Here is an 18,537-nt window from a genome sequence, read left to right as displayed (position 1 = left end):
GTGGGTCTGGGGTCCAGGGGTACCCTTAGCAAAATTTGCCTTTCTTTTCGTCCTGGAACATGAGCCTCACCCCATTTTGACACCCCACTCCATGTTTTCGCCCAAGCCCTCCATTTCGGCAACCGGCTTTCCAGATGTTACTCTTGTAAAAAAGAGTTGAAGCAGATAGCCCTGCCAACCTGCCACAAATCACCCAGAGTCCAGGTAGCAGATTCCAATCCACCTTCTGCTCACCCTGATCTAAATATATCCCCTTGTTATATTTCAGTATTAGAGGGCGAAAAACGGTTAAACCATTTATTGCCACTTTTAACTATTGAAACACCTGAAAAACCCACACAAAAACCCACTGGCAGCGAGTAAGCCGGATGTTGACAATTCTTGGCCAGACTCGTAGTCATCAGCAGGGCTGCTGTCAACACAGAAAGTGGAGCGAACCCGGAGGAGTTTAATGTGTTTTTTAAAGTGGCATTTCAGCCAAAGGTGGTTCTAGTCCTCTTGTGTTTAAGAAATATGAAACGTCCCGTCCTTCATTTTTCCTGCTAACCATGCAGAATAATAATGATAACGAAAGTAATAAAAAAGCATTTCCAGCAGGCTGTCACGCCCATCGCACAATCTGAGAGAGATCACCCTGGAACCTGTGACTGGACAGGGGGCTTGAGTCCTGTTGCAAAGGGTCCCACCTGGGCAAGGAGAACATGCCCCCCCCCGGCTGCTGGGGACACCTGCAGAATCTCCCAAACAGTGAAAGAGCAGCTGTGTGCTCCCTTGGTGGAATGGAAAGGCTGTGCTGAGGACACTGCGGGGGGGGGGGGGGGTCCAGTGGGCACAATCCTCTCCCAGAGGCCACTCAGGCCAGGTCCAGGGCACGCGGGGGCTCCCCACTTAAGGGGAACAATGCCAGGGACAGGTGTCAAGGGGGGGGGAGCATGGCCAGGTGCTTCCCCAGGCAGGGAGTGCCCCCTACCCTGGCGGCCTGCTTTTTCACCACCTGCCTCTAACTCAGGATGTTCCAATGCAAAACCAGTGATGATTCTTTCACTGTTGCATTTGGGAACTGCCTTGAGCTCTCTGGCCTTGAGCGGTAGCATCAAGAGAGTTTAAATCAAACATGTTAAGCATGTCGAGTCTTCCTGCAATCCATCTCTGCCACTGCAGTCCCGGGAAAATTCACAAGGGCTGCTGTGGCTACTACTACATTTGCTTGGTGTTCCCAAACATGTTGAAACCCTTCCAAGGGCCTGTTTCATTCCTGGGAGGCCATGTTTTCTATTGCAAGATTTCTGCCAATGCACAGAACGCCACAAGCCAATTTTAAGTTCTGCTCTAAGAACACGTTTTCCCTGCTTGCTCCCTTCTAAATCCTCATTTGCCCGGAGCTTACAACCCTCTTTTTTTCTATTTCTTTTGCTTGCAATTTTATGGGAAGTCAGGACTGGGTGGGTCTGTAGAAGGGAGAGAATGATGTCACTGAGTTGATGAAGTTCGAAGAATTCAAACACACCTTGGCATTTAAAGTTCAGAACGTGATTTGAAATCTGTCTGAAGCAAAAGATTCCCTGGGCAATGCACACACCCTCTGAGTGATTTATAGCAAATGCATATAAGCAGCGCTGGAGGAACAATCGCTTGCCAAATGCAACGTCCTTGCAAGAGCTGGCACTGGTCTACTGAACGCCGTCAGTTCTCTCCCTTCACCTCGAGCCTCACTTATGTGACTCTCAGGTCCTCCTAGGGTCACAGTTCCAAGTTCTTCTGCAAAGGAACCCCAGCAGTCATTTGAACATCTTGCAATGGGGCTTTGCTGCATCTTCAAGACCCCCCAAGGTGGGGAAGTACCTTGAAACCCACTTCTGCAGGAGGGACCACCGCTCAGCAGTACAGCTTTCCCGGCAGAAGATCCAGGTTCAGTCCCCGGGATCTCCAGAAGAGAGATGTTGGGAACGGCTTCCCACACTGCAGCTGCAGCGAACTAGTGGGAAGCTCAAGTCTTAGCACCCCCCTGTGCTACATATCGACAAGCAGACTCAAGCAAGCACCCATGTTTTTTTAAAAATCCTATCTGGGGCGGGGGAGGACTCTTCAAAAAAGCAAAGGAGGCATTTGACGTTTTAACAATACCAGGTCCATGAAAAACTACTTAAAGAACTTCAGGTGCACCACATTTTCCTGGGGAATCCTGAATGTGACCAGTGAGCATGCAAGGCATTTTGCCGAAACTCACAGCTCTCCTTTTTAAATAATTACGGTTTCTAGCTTTCCCTGCTGCACATACATGTTGGGAAGCAGGTGTGAGTCACATACGCCAAAGCCTCAGAAGTCCAAAGGAGGGATGGTCTTTTCAGGGGGACCAAGGCCTCGACAGCCCTCCTCTGCCCCATGACAAGCAGCGCTGGCCCACACTGGGCCGAGGCAGCAAAACTGGCAGCGTTACACGAGTCGGAGTGGCCTGGGATGGACTTGGGGGGCAGCTGCGTGCTAGAAATCTGTTCTGCCGAAGGACCCCGCTTCAGTCCCCCATGATCTCCTGTTTTAGAACAGCAAGGTCAAAGGCGACTCCTGGGCAGCTGGCCTGGGAAAGGTCTCTTTCGACCACAGGCTTCAAGGAGCCTTTATGTACCAGAGGGCAGTCACGAGCCAGGTGGACAAGTAGCTCTTCATACTCCCCTCTCTTGGCAACGGGGTGAGGGGGTTTGAGCGTGTCAGCAAAGCCTGCGCTGGAACAATCCAAAATTAAACAATGAGTGGGAGAAAAGAAAGAGAAGATGGAAACAATATAGGGAACAGCTGTACTGAAGAGATAAAAAGATAGACTCTTTCCAAGAAACTGTGATGAAGGGACTGGAATATTTGAAAGCTTCTCTGAAAGCACTTGAAAGGAGTCAAGCAGTGGAGTAGAGGGGGTACACAGGACTAATCGAGCTAAGATTAGCTAAGATTAATGAAGAACTAAGCTTGTTTGCCACTGTGTGGATGGAGTACCAGATTGGATAGACTGCTCTGATCCAGCAGGGCTTTTCTTGTGTTCTTAATCCAAGCTTCAGAACATGCCTACAAATATGGTAAACAAAACGAGGGCCCTGGAAACCTTCAATTTGCATTCCAATCCCCAAGCAAGGAGATGGGCAAAGGGAGGGCAACAACTGCAGGACTGCTGCAAATTTCCCATGCGAGCAAAGTAGTGTTCAAGGTGTGACAACAGACAATTCTGCCCTGCATGGAGCAAGGAATGCCTGAGCTGCAAGCAGGTTTCTAAACAGGAAGAGGCACTCAAGATCATGTCACAAATATACACTGGCTACTAAAAAAAAAGGCAAAGGGTTCCCCTTGGTGTGAAGTCCAGTCATGCCTGACTCTAGGGGGTGGTGCTCATCTCCGTTTCCCGGCTGAGGGAGCCAGCGTTTGTCTGCAGACAGTCTCCGTGGTCGTGTGGCCGGCATGACTAAACACCGAAGTGTACGGAGCGCTGTGACCTGCCCACCGAAGTGGCACCTTTTCATCTACTCGCATTTGCATGCTTTCAATCTGCAAGGCTGGCGGGAGCTGGGACGGAGCAACGGGAACTCACCCCATGTGCAGATTCGAACCGGTGACCTTTCGATCAACCAGCCCAGCAGCCCAGTGGTTTAAACCACTGCGCCACCCTGGAACACACCAAACAGTTCCAGAAGACGATCACTCTATGCCTTTTCGACTACAGCAGCTCCTCGCCTGTGTGGATCATGAGAGGCAATGGGTGGTCCTGAAAGAAATAAGGTGCCTGAGCACCCAATTTGTAACCTGCACTGTGGACAAGAAGCGACTGTTAGGGTGGAATATGAAGGAACAGAATGGTTTCCTATAGGCAAAGTCATCAGGCAAGGGTGTATTTTACCTCCCTGTCTATTCAATCTGTATGCAGAACATATCATAGGGAAAGCTGGATTAGGATCAGAGGAAGGGCTGAAATCGGCAGAAGAGGCACCAATAATTTCAGATGTGCAGATGATAGGACATTACTATCAGAAAACATAAATGAATTGAAATTACTCCTGATGAAGGGGAAAGAAAAATGTGCGAAAGCAAGACTGCAACTGAACGTGAAGAAAACAAAGGTCGTGTCTACAGAAGAATTACACAACTTTTTAATGTCAACAATGAAGAAATTGGAATTGTGAAAGATCGTGCATACCTTGGCTTAATCATCATTTCAAAGAAGGCCTGCAGCCAAGAAATTCGGGGAAGACTGAGACTCAGCAGGGCAGAAACAGAGGAACGAGAAAAGGTCATCCAGTGTGAGGGCTTCTCCCTGGAGACCACGGGCAAGATCACCCATTTCATGGTATTCCGGATCCCTTTGCTGCCCACAGAGTTGAACAGTGAAGAAAGCGGACAGAAGGAAACCTGATGCTTTCAAAATAGGATGCTGAAGGAGAGGTTTACGAACAGCGAAAGAAAGAAAAACAAGTGGATCCTAAATCAACTTTCCTTGAAACCTAACCCTGACCCTGGAAAAAATAACAAAACTGAGACTGTTGGAGGCTGGAGACATTATGAGAAGGCAAAATTCAGTGGCAGTGACAACCAGGCTGGGGAAAGTTGAAGGCAGAGGATGAACGGGAAGACCAGGTATGAGATGCATCAATTCCATCACGGAAGCTACAGCCTTGAATTTGCAACAACAACAACAACATGTATTTATGGTCAGCTGTCCCAAGACGTTTGTAGTGGATGGGTTAGAAAAGCTTTTAAGAAATAAATAAATTTGCATATAACATCCTGACTGGGAAAATGGCTGCGTGTTGTAGGCCTTTCTTCAGTCTAAACATGCCTTCAATTATGCTCTCAATTGAGAAACTATAGAAAAGCTACATGAACCCAGATAACTTGCTTCTTTTGCAAATGGAAATGTGTGGAAAATCCCACTTTCTCTGTTTGTCTGCAAGGAACCATGAGAGAAGGAAGCAAAGGGCCAATTTGTTTATTTATTTATTTAGGGAACTTCTATGCCTCCCCATTCGCCGAAGCCTTGGGGCGGCTCACAATCATAAATAAATAACATAATATAAAATAATATAATTTAACAGTATAAATTAAGTTGCCCTGGCCAAAGAATAAAATAAATAAATAATATTAACAATTAAAATAACATTTGAATAAGAAGGTCATGATGCATAAACAAATGCTTTTGAAAACAGAACCCATAATTCTTACATTTGTATGCACAATGAAGGCTTCAGCTACATTCACTTTATATGTTTCTATGCCAAGTTCTTTAGACAGTCGCAGAATTCGGTTCTGGGTCGGTCCTATATAAGCTCCACCAACATCGACATATTTCACTTGCTTGTTCCTGACTGTGAAAGTCGGTCCACCAACTCTGTCACGGGCCTCGAGAACCACAACATTTATTCCGGATTCAAATAACAACTTAGCTGCTGACATACCTGAGATGCCTCCCCCGATCACGACCACATCGTGGCTGGCGTTCATGGTGCTACGTGTCTTAGGAGATTGCAACCTGCTTTAGGATTTGGGCTGAATCCTACAGTGGCCTGAACTGGGACTGGGATTTAGGCCAAAGATCCCAGTTAGGATCTGGGTTAAAGATAAGGCTCTGGGACAAAGAGGTGCCCTGAACAATCTGAAAATCACTCATGGAAATATACAAGCTTTCCTGTCAGTTCAGAACTGCTGCAGCAAAACTTTGGTTTGCACCAGTCCCCTTGTGGGAAAGAGCTTGGCTGTTTCCTGGCGATGCCGTTTCTGTAGTACTTGGAGCAAGCAGTCCAAAAGAGAAACTGTGGTCGATGCGTGTGGCAAGATATGGCTGGCATTTCCTCAGCTGGGCTCTCAAAATGGCCGCCCTCCCCAAGAAACCATATCATTAGGGTTTCCTCTCCAAGGTCACACAGTCAGCAGGACCCCACACATCCACGTCCCTGAACTGCCACCCAGTCTGCCTCCGGGAAGCCAGATACTTGGCCTGAATGCCGCACAGACAGGGGACCCCTTTCCTTTGGGCAGACTGCAGATTGCCTGGCAATGCAGGTAGTTCTGCGGCAAATCCTCCACCTCAATCAATAAGTTTATTGTTGTAACCATAGGTCATAACATAACATAAAAGTGCCATAAAATGCCATAAAATGGTAATAACAGGGAGATAGCAAGATGATAAAATACAATAATAAAGGTTGCAAATAAAAAATTACAAGGAAGTAGGACCAGTGCTACAACGAAGAACTGAAAAATTCTTTCTGAGTTGAAATACAGGCGGTTCTGTATGGAATGGCAGAATCGGTCCATTTCAGAATGTGTCACCATCTTGAACCTGGTTTGCCCTGATTTTCAGAAAGTTTTAAAATTAAGACCGTACGAGCCACACTGAATCAGCCCAGTGCTCCATGAAGTTCACACACTTTTGCTGAATCCCATCTATCGCACACAAGCCATGTTACATAACGTACACATTTTTGTCAGTCAGTTTCCTAACAGAGTGCACTGTAACATCATTCTCACAAACAAAATACATCCTTGCATGCATGTTTTGGTTGGGAAGCCATGTTGCAAGGGTCAAGAGTGCGGATTTTGAACGGTAACCAAGTTCTGGGTCACACTTGGGCTGGAAAATGCGGTCGAACTTAGTTCCTCCTCTGTCGCTAGTGAAGCGTGCAGGCAGAGAAAGGGATACGCAGGAAAAGGTATGAATTAAGCGCTGAATTACAGTTGCTTCGTTGCGGGTCACGCACACCCATCTTGCCGGCAAGCTGTCGAGGACTGGGAGCCCTGGGTCAGGTCTACAAATGGCTGCTGGCTGGCCCTTGGCTAATGCGGCTAGCGGAGTCAGTTGGCCCCAAGCCTCAAAGTCCACCCCAGATGCAAAGGTGCAAAACAGTCCTGCTCTGGTATTAATACGCGAAACCTGACCTTCAGGCCCTGGCCAGAAAGCCCTTCCGCACTTCAGCCTGCCCTCTTCCAAATCACGTTGTTTCAGAAGTCATCGCCTCCTTACGCCACCTGCTCCAATTATGGCCTGCAACACGCGGCTCCGTCCTTCAAAGGGCACATTCCCTCCTGCCTAAGGCTCTCTGCAGGGACACGGTAGGAAGGGAAATTAGAAAGCCCGAGAGAGCCGCTTCCAAGCTTCCCTTTCTTTCATCCAACATGGCTCAGGCATGCAGATTGAAAAAGTCTGTGATGCAATCTCTCCCGAGACAGAGCTGGCCCTAGTAAGATATCCTGGCATAGACGGAGTTTCTTTCCTGGCTCCCCTTGCAGCCTGCACGCTTTTGCTCCATGCTGGTTGCTTCCCTGGATCGGGCGGAAACATTCAGTGACAATGGATTGGCACCCTTGATCCCAAGAGTGCCCCCCAGAAACCCTTGGCACTTTTGCATAAAAGCCTCCACCAAGGTATCACGGAGGAAAACTCTTTTCATGGCTTCAAAAAAGGCAACCAAAGTACTCTCAACATAGCCCCTTATCTAGCTCACTCCTTCTTCTGAAATGTGCAGCCAGATCTCCTTCGGCCCTGGAGCCTAGAGGACCGGTCTGAGAAGGGCAGAAGGAAAAAGGAGGGGTCCGTCCATCACAGGCAGCATTCCGGGCCAGAGACCATCATCCAGAGCTGAGGTTAACCCCTGAAGACAGTGTGGCGATTACCGACACCTATCTTGATGCTGCCACAAATGCGCTTTACACGTGCAATGTTCATTTCGGTCCTCCCTTGGCCGCATTAGACAGCCCTGAACCTCTGCTGCTGACCTCCAAGCTGGGAGAGGCGTGGGGAGGGGATTCAGAGCGTAGGACACTGAGAGAACTGAGATGGAGAGAAGCCGAGCAGCACCTGCACACCTGGTTGCTGATGAGTTCTGGCTGCCAAGGCAAGGTGAAGGGGGAACGGTGAAGCTGGCAAGGAGCAGCTGGGCCAGCGTCTCCTCCGTGATTAGCAGGTGTGGCTGGAAAAGGAGCAGTGAGGACCTTTCCACGGGCAGCTAGCTGGGCATCCTGCAACTGCTTTGGCTCCAAGGGAGGAAGACGGAACATGGGGCAAATCTCAGTCCAATGTCCCGTTCGAGACCCATCCTGACGCACTTGAACATTGTGCAGCAGTCCTGAGAAAACCTTGGAAGAAACTACCAGCCCTGTGGAGGGCCGACAGTGGCAGTGGCTTCAGCCTGCAGATTCTGAAGGCACGGAAGGCGTTGAGCTCCAGCTTTATGTTGCTGTACAAAATGGCCGCTTCGATGCAAAGGGGAATGCCAGTTTGACTTTCTGCTCCATGCGCAGAATTATCTGGAGGCCAAAACACCGAAGGTGGCATGAAACGTGAGAGCATTATGGTAGAGCTACAAGTCCCAGGTGGAGACCGGCTTGTGGGCACTGGGTGAACCTGTGGTAACAAGTCCTGATGGAATTACAATTCAGGAGGTCATTTTTGAAAAGAGAGCCAAAGGCACCCAGGTACTGGGCACATATGCATATTATCGGCCTTATGAAGTGGTTTGGAGTCACCACTTTTTTCCTGTTTCTCTCCTTTTCTTTTTCTCTGGCTAGCTATTTTAAAGCACTCCTCCACAGCAAAAAGGAAACCAGAAGTATAAAGCAGCAAAGAATGGAGAACAGATTCAGCTGAAGGGCACGAAGCCGCTTTACTCATCTTCGCTGTGTCTCTTGTGTAAGGGAACACATCGCACGGGCTATGTAAACAAAGATTTTTGCATTTGGTGTGGTGTTGAGGAGAGGGTCCTTCTGATAGCCTAAATCTGAACTGGAGGGATTCTGCTCTGCAGATCATCAAGAATGAACAGACATGGCCATCGCAGCGGATGGTTAACGTGCTGATAATCGAAGCCATGTGTGTGCTGTTTTTGTTTCAGGTTGGATATGGAACTTGCACTTTGTATTTGTTGATGCTTTTGAGCTTAAGACCTATTTTTACTGCAGTACAGCTTGTTCACAATAGTAAGCTACACGTAGGCCCTGAAAAAATGTCCCAAGCATTCAGCCGCTCAGTTCACTGAGACAGGCAGGTGTTAGCATGTAGATACGGCACTCCTGCACTTCCCGTACAAAAGCGCAGCGGTAGCTCAGGATGAATGACTTGATTAAGGCCGTAAAATGAATCTGTGGCAAAGCTGGGCTCAGAAGGTATTGGCAGTGATTGTCCAGTCTCCTTGTGGCAGATCTCAAAAGAACACACTTTTACTGGAAATGTGTTCAGGCGGGCTTTTTGCATTCCATGTTTGACACTGAGAGCTCCAGAAAAACAAGAGAACGTGTTTCCAGAAAAGGCACCCCACAAAAGAAACCACCAAGCCCACTAAACCTATAAACAGCTTTCTTTCAGATAAGTGGCTTGGGAAAACACACTTTTACAAGGCAGACCTGTTACAAAACGTGCTCCTGTTTACCTTTCCTGCCAGCCGGGCCCCCTTCCGCGTGCCTCCATTCCAGCCACCCATCGCCGGTCTCTCCTTGGCTGTCCCACAGGAAGCAGTAAGCCCCGTGTAGCCACAAAGTGTACTCAGTCTTCACTGAGCTGCTTGGGGTCTTTTCCAGCCCTTAGAGTTTTCCCCCATTACCTTTTGTATATTTCTACACAGGAGCTTCTCTCAACCTGTGGGCGCCTTCCTGTGGATGGTAACATAACCACTTGGATGAGTAACCCACCAGTCTATAGGATCTATTTCATTCTTTTTCTGTCTTCCCTCCCTGGAGTTCATGAGGACACACAGAAAAGCTAGCCTGCTGGCAAGAGCTGCTCAAAGCCACCTGCTTTTCCCTCTTCCCTCCCCGTCGCTTGTTCCTTTTATGTTGTATCTTTTGCAGACCAAAACAGGGACGTGCTGCTTGTGTGTCAGCTGCTTGTGTGTCAGTAAGTTGCCCTGGGAGACTTTCTGGATGAAGAGCAGGATAAAAATGTTTAAATAAACAAACGAATAAATAATCTATCCCAGCGCGCTTGGGCTTCTTCTCCTCAGCCTGAGCCTGGGCTAAAATCTACTTCAGGGAGTAGGTAGGAACTGCCATGCCCAGAAGCTCTGCAAATGAAGAAACAAAAGCTCTCCGTGCAAAAGTGGAATCCCTTTTCATACAGAGACTTGTTCAACCACGCAAGGTCCTGTTCGCAATCCAGAACGGTCCTCCGCTGACAAACGCAGTGTGCCCCAAGGAGAGCAAGGCCTGTGCCTTCAGCCCTGATCCACCAAATGCTTATCAGTCTGTCGGCCAAGTTACAGGCAAGCAGAAGCTGAAAATGATGGCTTGTCATTCCAGAGGCCTTTGAAAGGAACACGTCACGAAAGCAACGTTCCATCCAGAGGGCTCAAACGGGCCACCCGTTTGAGCCTAGAAGACCACGCATGCTATGGTGGAAGAGCGAAACACCCCGAATGCAGCCACCCGCCTGTGAAGACGTGGGGTGGGGAGGGGAAAACAGGTGTGGGGGAGAAGCTGCCGTGGCCCCTTATCAAGCAAGCCCATGCAGTGAAAATTCAAGTTTGTAAACCACATATTGTGACTATGCACACTGAGTGCCCCTCTCCACCAGGGGATTTATTCTGTAAGACCTCAAGTGCACAAACTTCTTGGACACACGGCCAGGCCAGCTGGGGTCCCTCGGGTGCCTGAAGAGCTGAAACGCAGCCCGAAGGCAGGAGATCGACCGAGGGGCTTAGCATCTGGGGGCAGCACCAGATTAGACTGTAAGAGCCACCTGACCTCTGGGCGGGCAGGATTGTGCAGGGGTTGGAGCAGCTTACGTCTTGGGAAGCGTTCGCGTCCCCCCTCTGGCCAGCATCCTCAGAGGCTCCGGGAGATGACCTCCTGTCTGCAGGGATTCCGCACAGCACAAAGCCCGACTTCACCGCCCCAAAGCTGGTGAGCCAGCCCCAGAATTAGCCAGGCTGAGCAAGGATTGGCCTGCTGACCTGCGAAGTCACCCCTGCTTTGGATGAGGAAATCCTCCGCAGCCCTCTCAGCAGCTGGAAGAAACATCTGGCAGGCAGGCATCCATGCCTGGCAACACCCCCCCCCCAATGCCTGCTGCAGGGAGGCTCTTTGGCCCATGGGACTATGACTACCATCATCCCCAGCCAGCATGGCCAATTATGGGGATGGTAATCCAACACATCACAAGGGCATACGGTGGTTGCATCAAACAATTTTATTTCTTTGATGGATTCCTTTCTGGTAAGAAGCCCGACAGAAGGGGTGGCAAGAGAGCTGGGGGGCTACAGACTGCGGCTGCTTCACCCTTTGATAGCTTCCCACTGGGAATTGGAGCTATTGGAGTTGCAATCCAACACATCTGTTTGGGGGAAGGCACCACCGGGCCTGGCAAAACCCTGCACTCATGAGCATTTCCCAGCATTTTTTACCCTCTCCCTCCTTCAAGGTGTTCCTACAAGCACCAGCAGCTCTCCCCATCTCCTCTGATGCTCAACAACCACCCTGGAAGGCGAGCCAGATGGAAAGGGCAGTGGCGCCAGGCCAGCTCAAGCGAGTGACCTGGACGAGTGAGGAAAAGCCCTGGTTACTGCCCCCACACCGACTACCACACCTCTTGGTCTTATCAGCACACTCGCCCTGACTCCAGGAGTGGACACGAGGCGGCCTCCAGATGTGCTGAGCTTCAACCCAGAGGAGGCCCCATCAGCATGGCCAGCGGTCAGGAATGTGGGTGGCTGAAGTCCAGACACCGACTTTGCACCCGCTGTTGCTTTGCACACCTCCACCGCTTCCTCCTGTTTGCTCACGTGCAAGAACAGGCCGCCGAGGAGCAGAAAGGGAAACATTCTGGCAGAGGAACCCAAGGCACTTTCCTTCCAAAACTCAAAGCAACACCTGATGCTCTTCCAGTGAGAAATGAGCCCCCAGGCTGCAATTTAGGAAAAGCACTCGTGGTGCATCGCCTGCTTGGCAGGGGGAGGTGGGCAGAGATCCTGGGATTGCAGCTGATGCTGTGAGCTGGACAAGACGCTCCTGGGGCCAAAGCAGATGTCCAGGTGACTGCCAACTTTCCTCCCTCAGAGGAAAACTGCAGTGCTCCAGGCTTGAATGCAAACTCCCCATCCACAGTAAAAAGAAAACACACACACACACAATCCACGTCACATAAAGTGCAGTTTTACTCCATGGAGCCAGTACATATATCGTGGTGCTTCCCGGAGAGTGTTGGAACGACAAGACCTCTCCCGGAAGTTGTTTCTGCCCTGAAAGCCTTTTCTTCGATTCAAGCAAAGTCCCAGGGCCCAAGTGATTCCTCCTTTGGCCAACTTTCACCGGTGTCAACCGGGGCAAGAGTGCCGCCCTCTGCACACCCTCCTCCCACCTTGCCTGTTTCATCACCAAGCGGAGACCTGCCCTGTGCCACGAGCATGCAGAACATGTGGTCAAACAGGCCCTGAACGGAAGAGGGAGGCATGTACACGACTGTTCCCTGGACTTTTAAAATCTTTTTTGCAAACAGGCTTGGCTTCCCCAAACACACACTTAAGTGTGCGTTTGGGGAAGGGGTCGTCCAGCATCCCTCGTGCAGGCATGGGCACGCGGTGGCTAAAGTCCACCCTTGACCTTCCCTGGAGGGAAGAACTTTTCCCTTTAAAGCGCTGAGGGGCAGCTGAGCATCCACCGCTCTGCGGGGAGAATCCACACACCCCTGCAGCTTCAGGGAGCAACCGTTCGCATTGACACAAGGCGCAAGCATCACCTGGGCCTGAGGGGGCCCAGAGCCCCAGGGCAGATGCAGCCGCTTCCCTGCACACACAGCCCAGGGCGAGCCATACAGCCGTCTTCCAGCTTCAAAATGATAGGAGGGCAACTAAAAGAATTGGCAGTGGAGTGGCCATCATTGATATGCAGTGTGAGAGCTGGCGTGGCGGTCGGGGGGGGGGGTGGAGTCCTCGTCCTGCTCAGAGATGACACTCACTGGGTGACCCTGGGCCAGCCACGCCCCCTCAACCTGGCCTACCTCACTGAGTGGCTGTTGTGAGGGTAAATTGCGGGCAGGGATGGAATGTGTTGGATTCCTCTTAAGCGGGAAAAGAGGAACAGATAAATGCAGAGGAATGGTGATGACCTAAGCAGTAATTTATTAAAAACAGGCTGGTGTCATTCGGGAAAGAGAGCCGGGGAGCAGCATGATGATGCAGAGATGCTGGAGCACGCCTGGCTGGGGCAAGGGGACGGTCCTCCCTCAGGGCCGTGGCTCAGCGGCTGAGCACCAGTGCGCTGGGTCCCCCAGTTCCACTGGCCCGAACCCCTGCCTGCGGTCTCGCAGAGCCAAAGTGGAGCCACGCCTGCCGACACTCCGCCTGGCACCCACCAGCCTCCCTGTTTTGATTTTGTTCCTTAAGGTTGTTTCAAATTTAAATAATAGGAAGCAGAGGGAAGCTGGCATGCTGTGAAGCAGAGAGCTGCCCTCCAGTGCCGGCTTCCTACCGCTTCCAAAAGAGCGGCTTCACGCCTTGGAACTCAGGCCTCGCCCAGCCTGGCGCTTGGCTTCCTGGGCACGTTATTTTTCTTTCCATCTCACAGGCTGCTTTCGAAGAAAGGCGCATTCCGGGACCTGCTGTGCTCAGGGCGGCATCTTAGGAACGGAAAGCCCCGCAGGACGCATCCTTTCGCACCCGTGCCCACAACGCGCAACCCTGCGGGCGTGCCCACCGATCCAGCAAGGCCAGGGACCCGTGCAGCCCTGAGCCAGGAGGCCCAAAGCCTGGCTTCATCTGAAGCTGTGCCAAACACGCCATCCTCGTCAGCAACGGGCGGGCAGCATTTCTGCGGGAAGAAGAGGCACACCCAGGATCGCGCTGGGGCTGGGAAACACCAAGCCTCTCTTTATCCTGGCGACCTCATTGTCTGGGGTTGGTGTTCACGGAATCATGGCCGGATAATCACGCCGAGTCAATCCCATATGCACCATCATTCTGCATCTCCTTAAATTCAAGTAACAAATATGGAAAGCGATACCTGAAGTGGTGGATGCAGATTGTTATTTATCTGTTTTGTAGAAAAAGCAAATGTGGGCTGGTGGCTGTCCTTGGGCAGGAGAAATCCACATTTTAAGCACTTTGATTCTCTGCAGATTTGCTACATGGTTCTGAGCAAATGAGCAGCTCTGGCCTCAGTCCCTTTACCCCACTCATCTGTAAAATGGGAATAGCGATTTGGCAGGAACATCCGAGCACAGAACGGTTGCTTCCTGCTGTTGACAGGGTGCCCAGAAAACCAATCCACCTTCCTTTTAGGTGAATCACAAGGATGGCTGGCCAGCAGGACTCAACCTTTTGCCAGCAACCGCGTGGCCATCTTTCAACAGCCAGCTCACCCTTCTCGCCAAAGAGTCCGGTGAGCAAAAGACAGTTAATGGCAAAACTTATTTGCAAACTCACTAAGTAATCCAACAGCGTGTAAACCATACTTCCGCAGTTATTCCTTGGAACCCTCATCTTGCCTGAAGTGGAGTATAAACCATTGTTACAGTTTGACCCCACCGCTACGGCTCAGTTCACTCCCATTTTTAAGTGCCAAGCAACAATGTTCTGAAGGTAGATGGAAAACGTGGCGGGGCAGATGGGTTTGCCAGCACCTGCATCATCACATCCCATTCACACGCTAGGGCAGCCATAGCATTGAGAGCCCACTGCTGGTTCGCAGCCTAAGGGCGACTCCAATGGAGTTCTCTCATCCTTCTGCCTCTATTCAAGCCATGGGGAGAAGGCAGAGTTGACCCAGGGGAGACTGAGGGTAACGTGATCCTCCGTAGTGTGTTGTTACCCTGTGAAGGGATGTGCTTGCTAATTTATTGAAACGGGGTGCACCAAAGTGCCATGGAATCTGTCAAGCGAAAGCAAAAGATGCCCTCTTTTGCTTGGCCTTGTCTTGGAAAGTGATCCGGGCCAAGAGGAAGTCCTCCAATGCTCACAGAAGGAAGACTGCACGTCCGGCAACCTTCTTCCATGTCGTGTGCAGCCGGACAAAGCTGTGCGAGTGTTAAACAACTGTCTAACAATTATGCATAGGCCTCAACAAAAGTCAACCAAATAATTTTAGCACTCTAACGTCCTCGATGCATTGCACTGTAGGAAGTGACTTTTGCCCTTCCATTGTTATATTATTAGTCTGTTAGCTCTCAGCAGGCATAGAAAATCCATTCACCCTTTCCTTTGTTAATTCGCACGAAACAGAAACAACATGAAAGTGTGTGTACATCACTGAATACAAAGATCTGCTTCAGTACAGAATTTACCTGTGTAGTAACCTTCTCCCAAAATGAAGTAACCAGTGGGCCCTGCCAAGTCATATATCTAGAAGAAGTACTACGCTACCAACAATTCGCCAAATCAGACAACCTCTTATTAAAGAAATGTTGCAAAACAGACACGAAACAAACATTTTCGCTAAGACACACACAACAGGTGGAAGCCAAAGCGGTGGTTCACTGTTTAGGCTCATTACATTGTTTGCAAACATGTTGCAAAATGACAGGCAGTACATTACATTGTTTAGGGTCACCGGAGGTCTAAAAAGACCGAGTGCCCCTGCTCTGCCTGAGTTGTCTGAGCTGCTACATTAATAAAACCTGCAGCCATAAATTGACATTGTGGGGCCTGCTGGCTGACCTTACTTCCGCTCTTCTGTTGTAAACCCTGGCTAATATTCTGAGTCCTATCCTGATGCGTCCTGAGAGCAGGACTCACGGATTGCCCATCTGAGAGCTACAAGCTGGCCTTCCGCAACATTGAAAACTCAGAAGGCGCACTGAGCATAGAAAGACATTTAAGTGGGTGTTTTCCCTCTGCTGCCTAGAGATGCCAATGTATGGAGCTTTCCAAAGAGACCAACACCACCGACAGAAAAAATGGCATAATTAAATACAGCAAATTTTTCCAGGATTTTGCAAACAGTCGCACATCAGGGCGAAACTGAACCTTGGATGGCGACTGGAACCTTCTGCATGCAGAGCATCTTCTGCCCTGCCATCGGGCCCTCCTCCTTCCTTTAAGCTTTGGGACGAAGTGTGGCCACGCAGGGATGGAAGAGAGGAAACCCCAAACCCGGCTGCCTCTGGCGAAGTACTATGACTTTACGGTGACCAGGCAAGCCATCACATGGAAACTGGAAGAGCTGGCTCTGCTCCTTCCTCTGTGAGCGTCTTGAGAGTCTTAAGGGGAAGGCTGCCAAATGAGTTAGAAAAGATTTGCCAATCAGAACCCTAGCAAGGCAGCAGAGAGGCAATTCCACAGGGTCCACACTTCTGAAGAGGAGCAGCCGAAAGTTCTTGGGAATTCCCCTACTGGAGGAAGAAACCCAACCCCAGACATGACTGTACTTCACAGAAGCAATGAATGCTGGTTACATAATTTCGAACACACACCTGGTGATGCTCCCAGTTCATGCTGGAAACACCTTTGTGCAGGTGGTCGTCTTATATTAAACTTTCTCCAGTGCCTTCCGGACGTGTTGGAAGATGCTGGAAGCCACAGTCCAACGCATCTGGAAAGCATCAGGTTGGGGAAGGCTGTTCTCGCTTCCCATAAAACAAATGCTGTACCTGAGAATATTTCAGGTGAGAGCATCCCTGGAAGGTTGGCACAGCCCCAAATCTCTCCTTGCTCGCATGCGACTCTCCCTTCCAGGTAGGAACATCTGAATGAAGCAGCCATTTTGATCCCTGAGCTCTGTTTTTTGCTTTTTAAATGAGAGAATTCCCACCCACTTTGGAGCATCTGAATTCAAGAGATGTCACAGTAAAACACGGAAGAGGGAAACTCAGCAAGAGCAGTTGCTCCTGTAACCCAAGGCAAATATATACGGGGCAGGGAATGGGCATGTCCCATCTCCGAACTTCCCAAGCTGTCCTACATCCCTACGTTTGGAGCAGAGAAAGGGGCTGTGCTCAGAGAAGCCCTTCCGTGGGAAGCATAATATTCTTGGGGCCAGCAAAATTTATGTTCAGCTGCAGCAGCAAGACAAATTAACCCAGCCAAAATGGGGGAGAGGGATGGATTCTCATAAACGTGTTAACACTTCCCCCTTAAACTGCACAAGAAACACCAAGACGCTGCTCTAAATTTCATCCCTCAGGTACACAGAGCCTGCCAAGAGGATCCGGCCCAGCAGACAAAAGTGGCAAGACACAGGGCTCCAAAGCGACATTCTATTTCCAACCATCAGACCTACTACGCTCAGCTCCTGATACATCAAAAGGCAAACACATTTCTGTGCGATACCCTGCTGCAGTTTAAGAGGGTGCATTGTAAACTCTGCAGAGCACAGCAAAACATCCTGAAGTGTCGTTGCAAGTGTTCCTCTTGTCCATTGTGACCGGATCCTGAAATCCCTTGGATACAAACTGAACTGCCTCCAGCCTGTGCCCGCCTGATGCTGAGACTTCAGTTCCCATCAGCTCCAGCCAGCACAGCCCACGGCCAGGAGGCCTGGGAGCTGTGGTCCGGGAAGTCTGGGGGAGGCTGCGCTGGGACCTCGCCACGGGCTGTCCCCTCTTCCCCAGCCTGGTGGGGTTTCTGCTCTGGCCGAGGCGGAGTGCAAGCCTCTCCAGACCACCGGGGCAGTGACCCCCCCCCCCGCTCCGCGCAAGGCGTCCATCCAGCAGGTTGTGCGAGTGCTGCACAGGTGCGGAAGGGGTTGACCGGGGGGGGGGGGTGGCGAGGTGCCTGGTGGCGTGAGCTCACTGCCCGGCACTTCGCAGGCCCCCTAGCGGCAGGGGCCACCGGGCGGCCCTCGGGAAGCCATGCAAGGACGACCTGGAAACCGGCAGCTAGCAGAGCTGCTGAGCCACCGGAACCAGAACCTCTCCCGGCTATGCCGTCGCTTTGCCTGCGCAGAGGAGGGCATTTCCGACACGTTCCGACGATCAGCAGACCCGGAGCAGGAAGCGCGCACGTATGGATGCGCGTGCTTGGCGGGCTGCTGACCCGGGGGCGCGATTTGAGCCAGCCGCGCGGATGCGCAAGCGGGCCAGCGCGCGGGAACAGCCCGCACGCACGCACGGCCGTGGCCCTTCGGTCCCGGGAGAGGGAGCGCGATCCTAGGGGCGAGTGTCGCAGCGAGGGACGGGGCGGCGAACCGGTCGGTTCGCGGGCCGCAGAGGGGCCCCGGGGCCCCGCGCCCCTCTCCCGCCGCCGCGGACGTCCCTGGCGAGCCCTTACCCCCCCCCCGCCCCGCCGGGAGGCGACGGGCGGCCCGGAGAGGGGTCCCCGCGGGCGCAGCGCCTCCTCACCTGTCTTGAGCGTCAGCGCGGAGTCCTTCCCGTCCCCGCCGACGTCCTTCTGCAGCAGGTCGTAGAGCATCCCGAAGGAGTTGTGGATGCCGAAGATGGAGCCGTTGCACCAGGTGGCCGCCAGGACCACCACCCAGCCGAAGCCCCCGTCGGGCGGCGTGGGGCCCGGCGCGGCGGCCCCCGCCCTCCCACCGCCGCCCTCCTCCTCCTCGTCCAGCGCCCCCTTCTCCTCCGACAGCGCCCGCTCCTGCCTGCGCAGCGCCATCGCGCCCGCCGTCGAGCTCAGGCGGCGGCTCTCGCTGCTGCTG

At 51.5% G+C, this 18,537-nt stretch overlaps 1 protein-coding gene across 2 annotated transcripts in view; it reads right to left on the bottom strand.

Moving 5' to 3' along the window:
- Window positions 1-18,537, bottom strand: part of SLC16A2 (solute carrier family 16 member 2) — a 60,792-nt gene extending 42,255 nt beyond the window's left edge. For both annotated transcript variants that reach the window (XM_044427269.1, XM_044427270.1), the window contains exon 1: window positions 18,230-18,537. In XM_044427269.1, the coding sequence (XP_044283204.1) occupies window positions 18,230-18,494 (265 nt within the window). In that variant the 5' untranslated portion in view covers window positions 18,495-18,537. The remainder of the gene's footprint in view (window positions 1-18,229) is intronic.

This window comes from Varanus komodoensis, unplaced genomic scaffold (assembly GCF_004798865.1).
Source record: "Varanus komodoensis strain SLA01 unplaced genomic scaffold, ASM479886v1 scaffold18_3, whole genome shotgun sequence".
NCBI lineage: Eukaryota > Metazoa > Chordata > Lepidosauria > Squamata > Varanidae > Varanus > Varanus komodoensis.
This window is presented reverse-complemented; position numbering and strand designations above follow the sequence as displayed.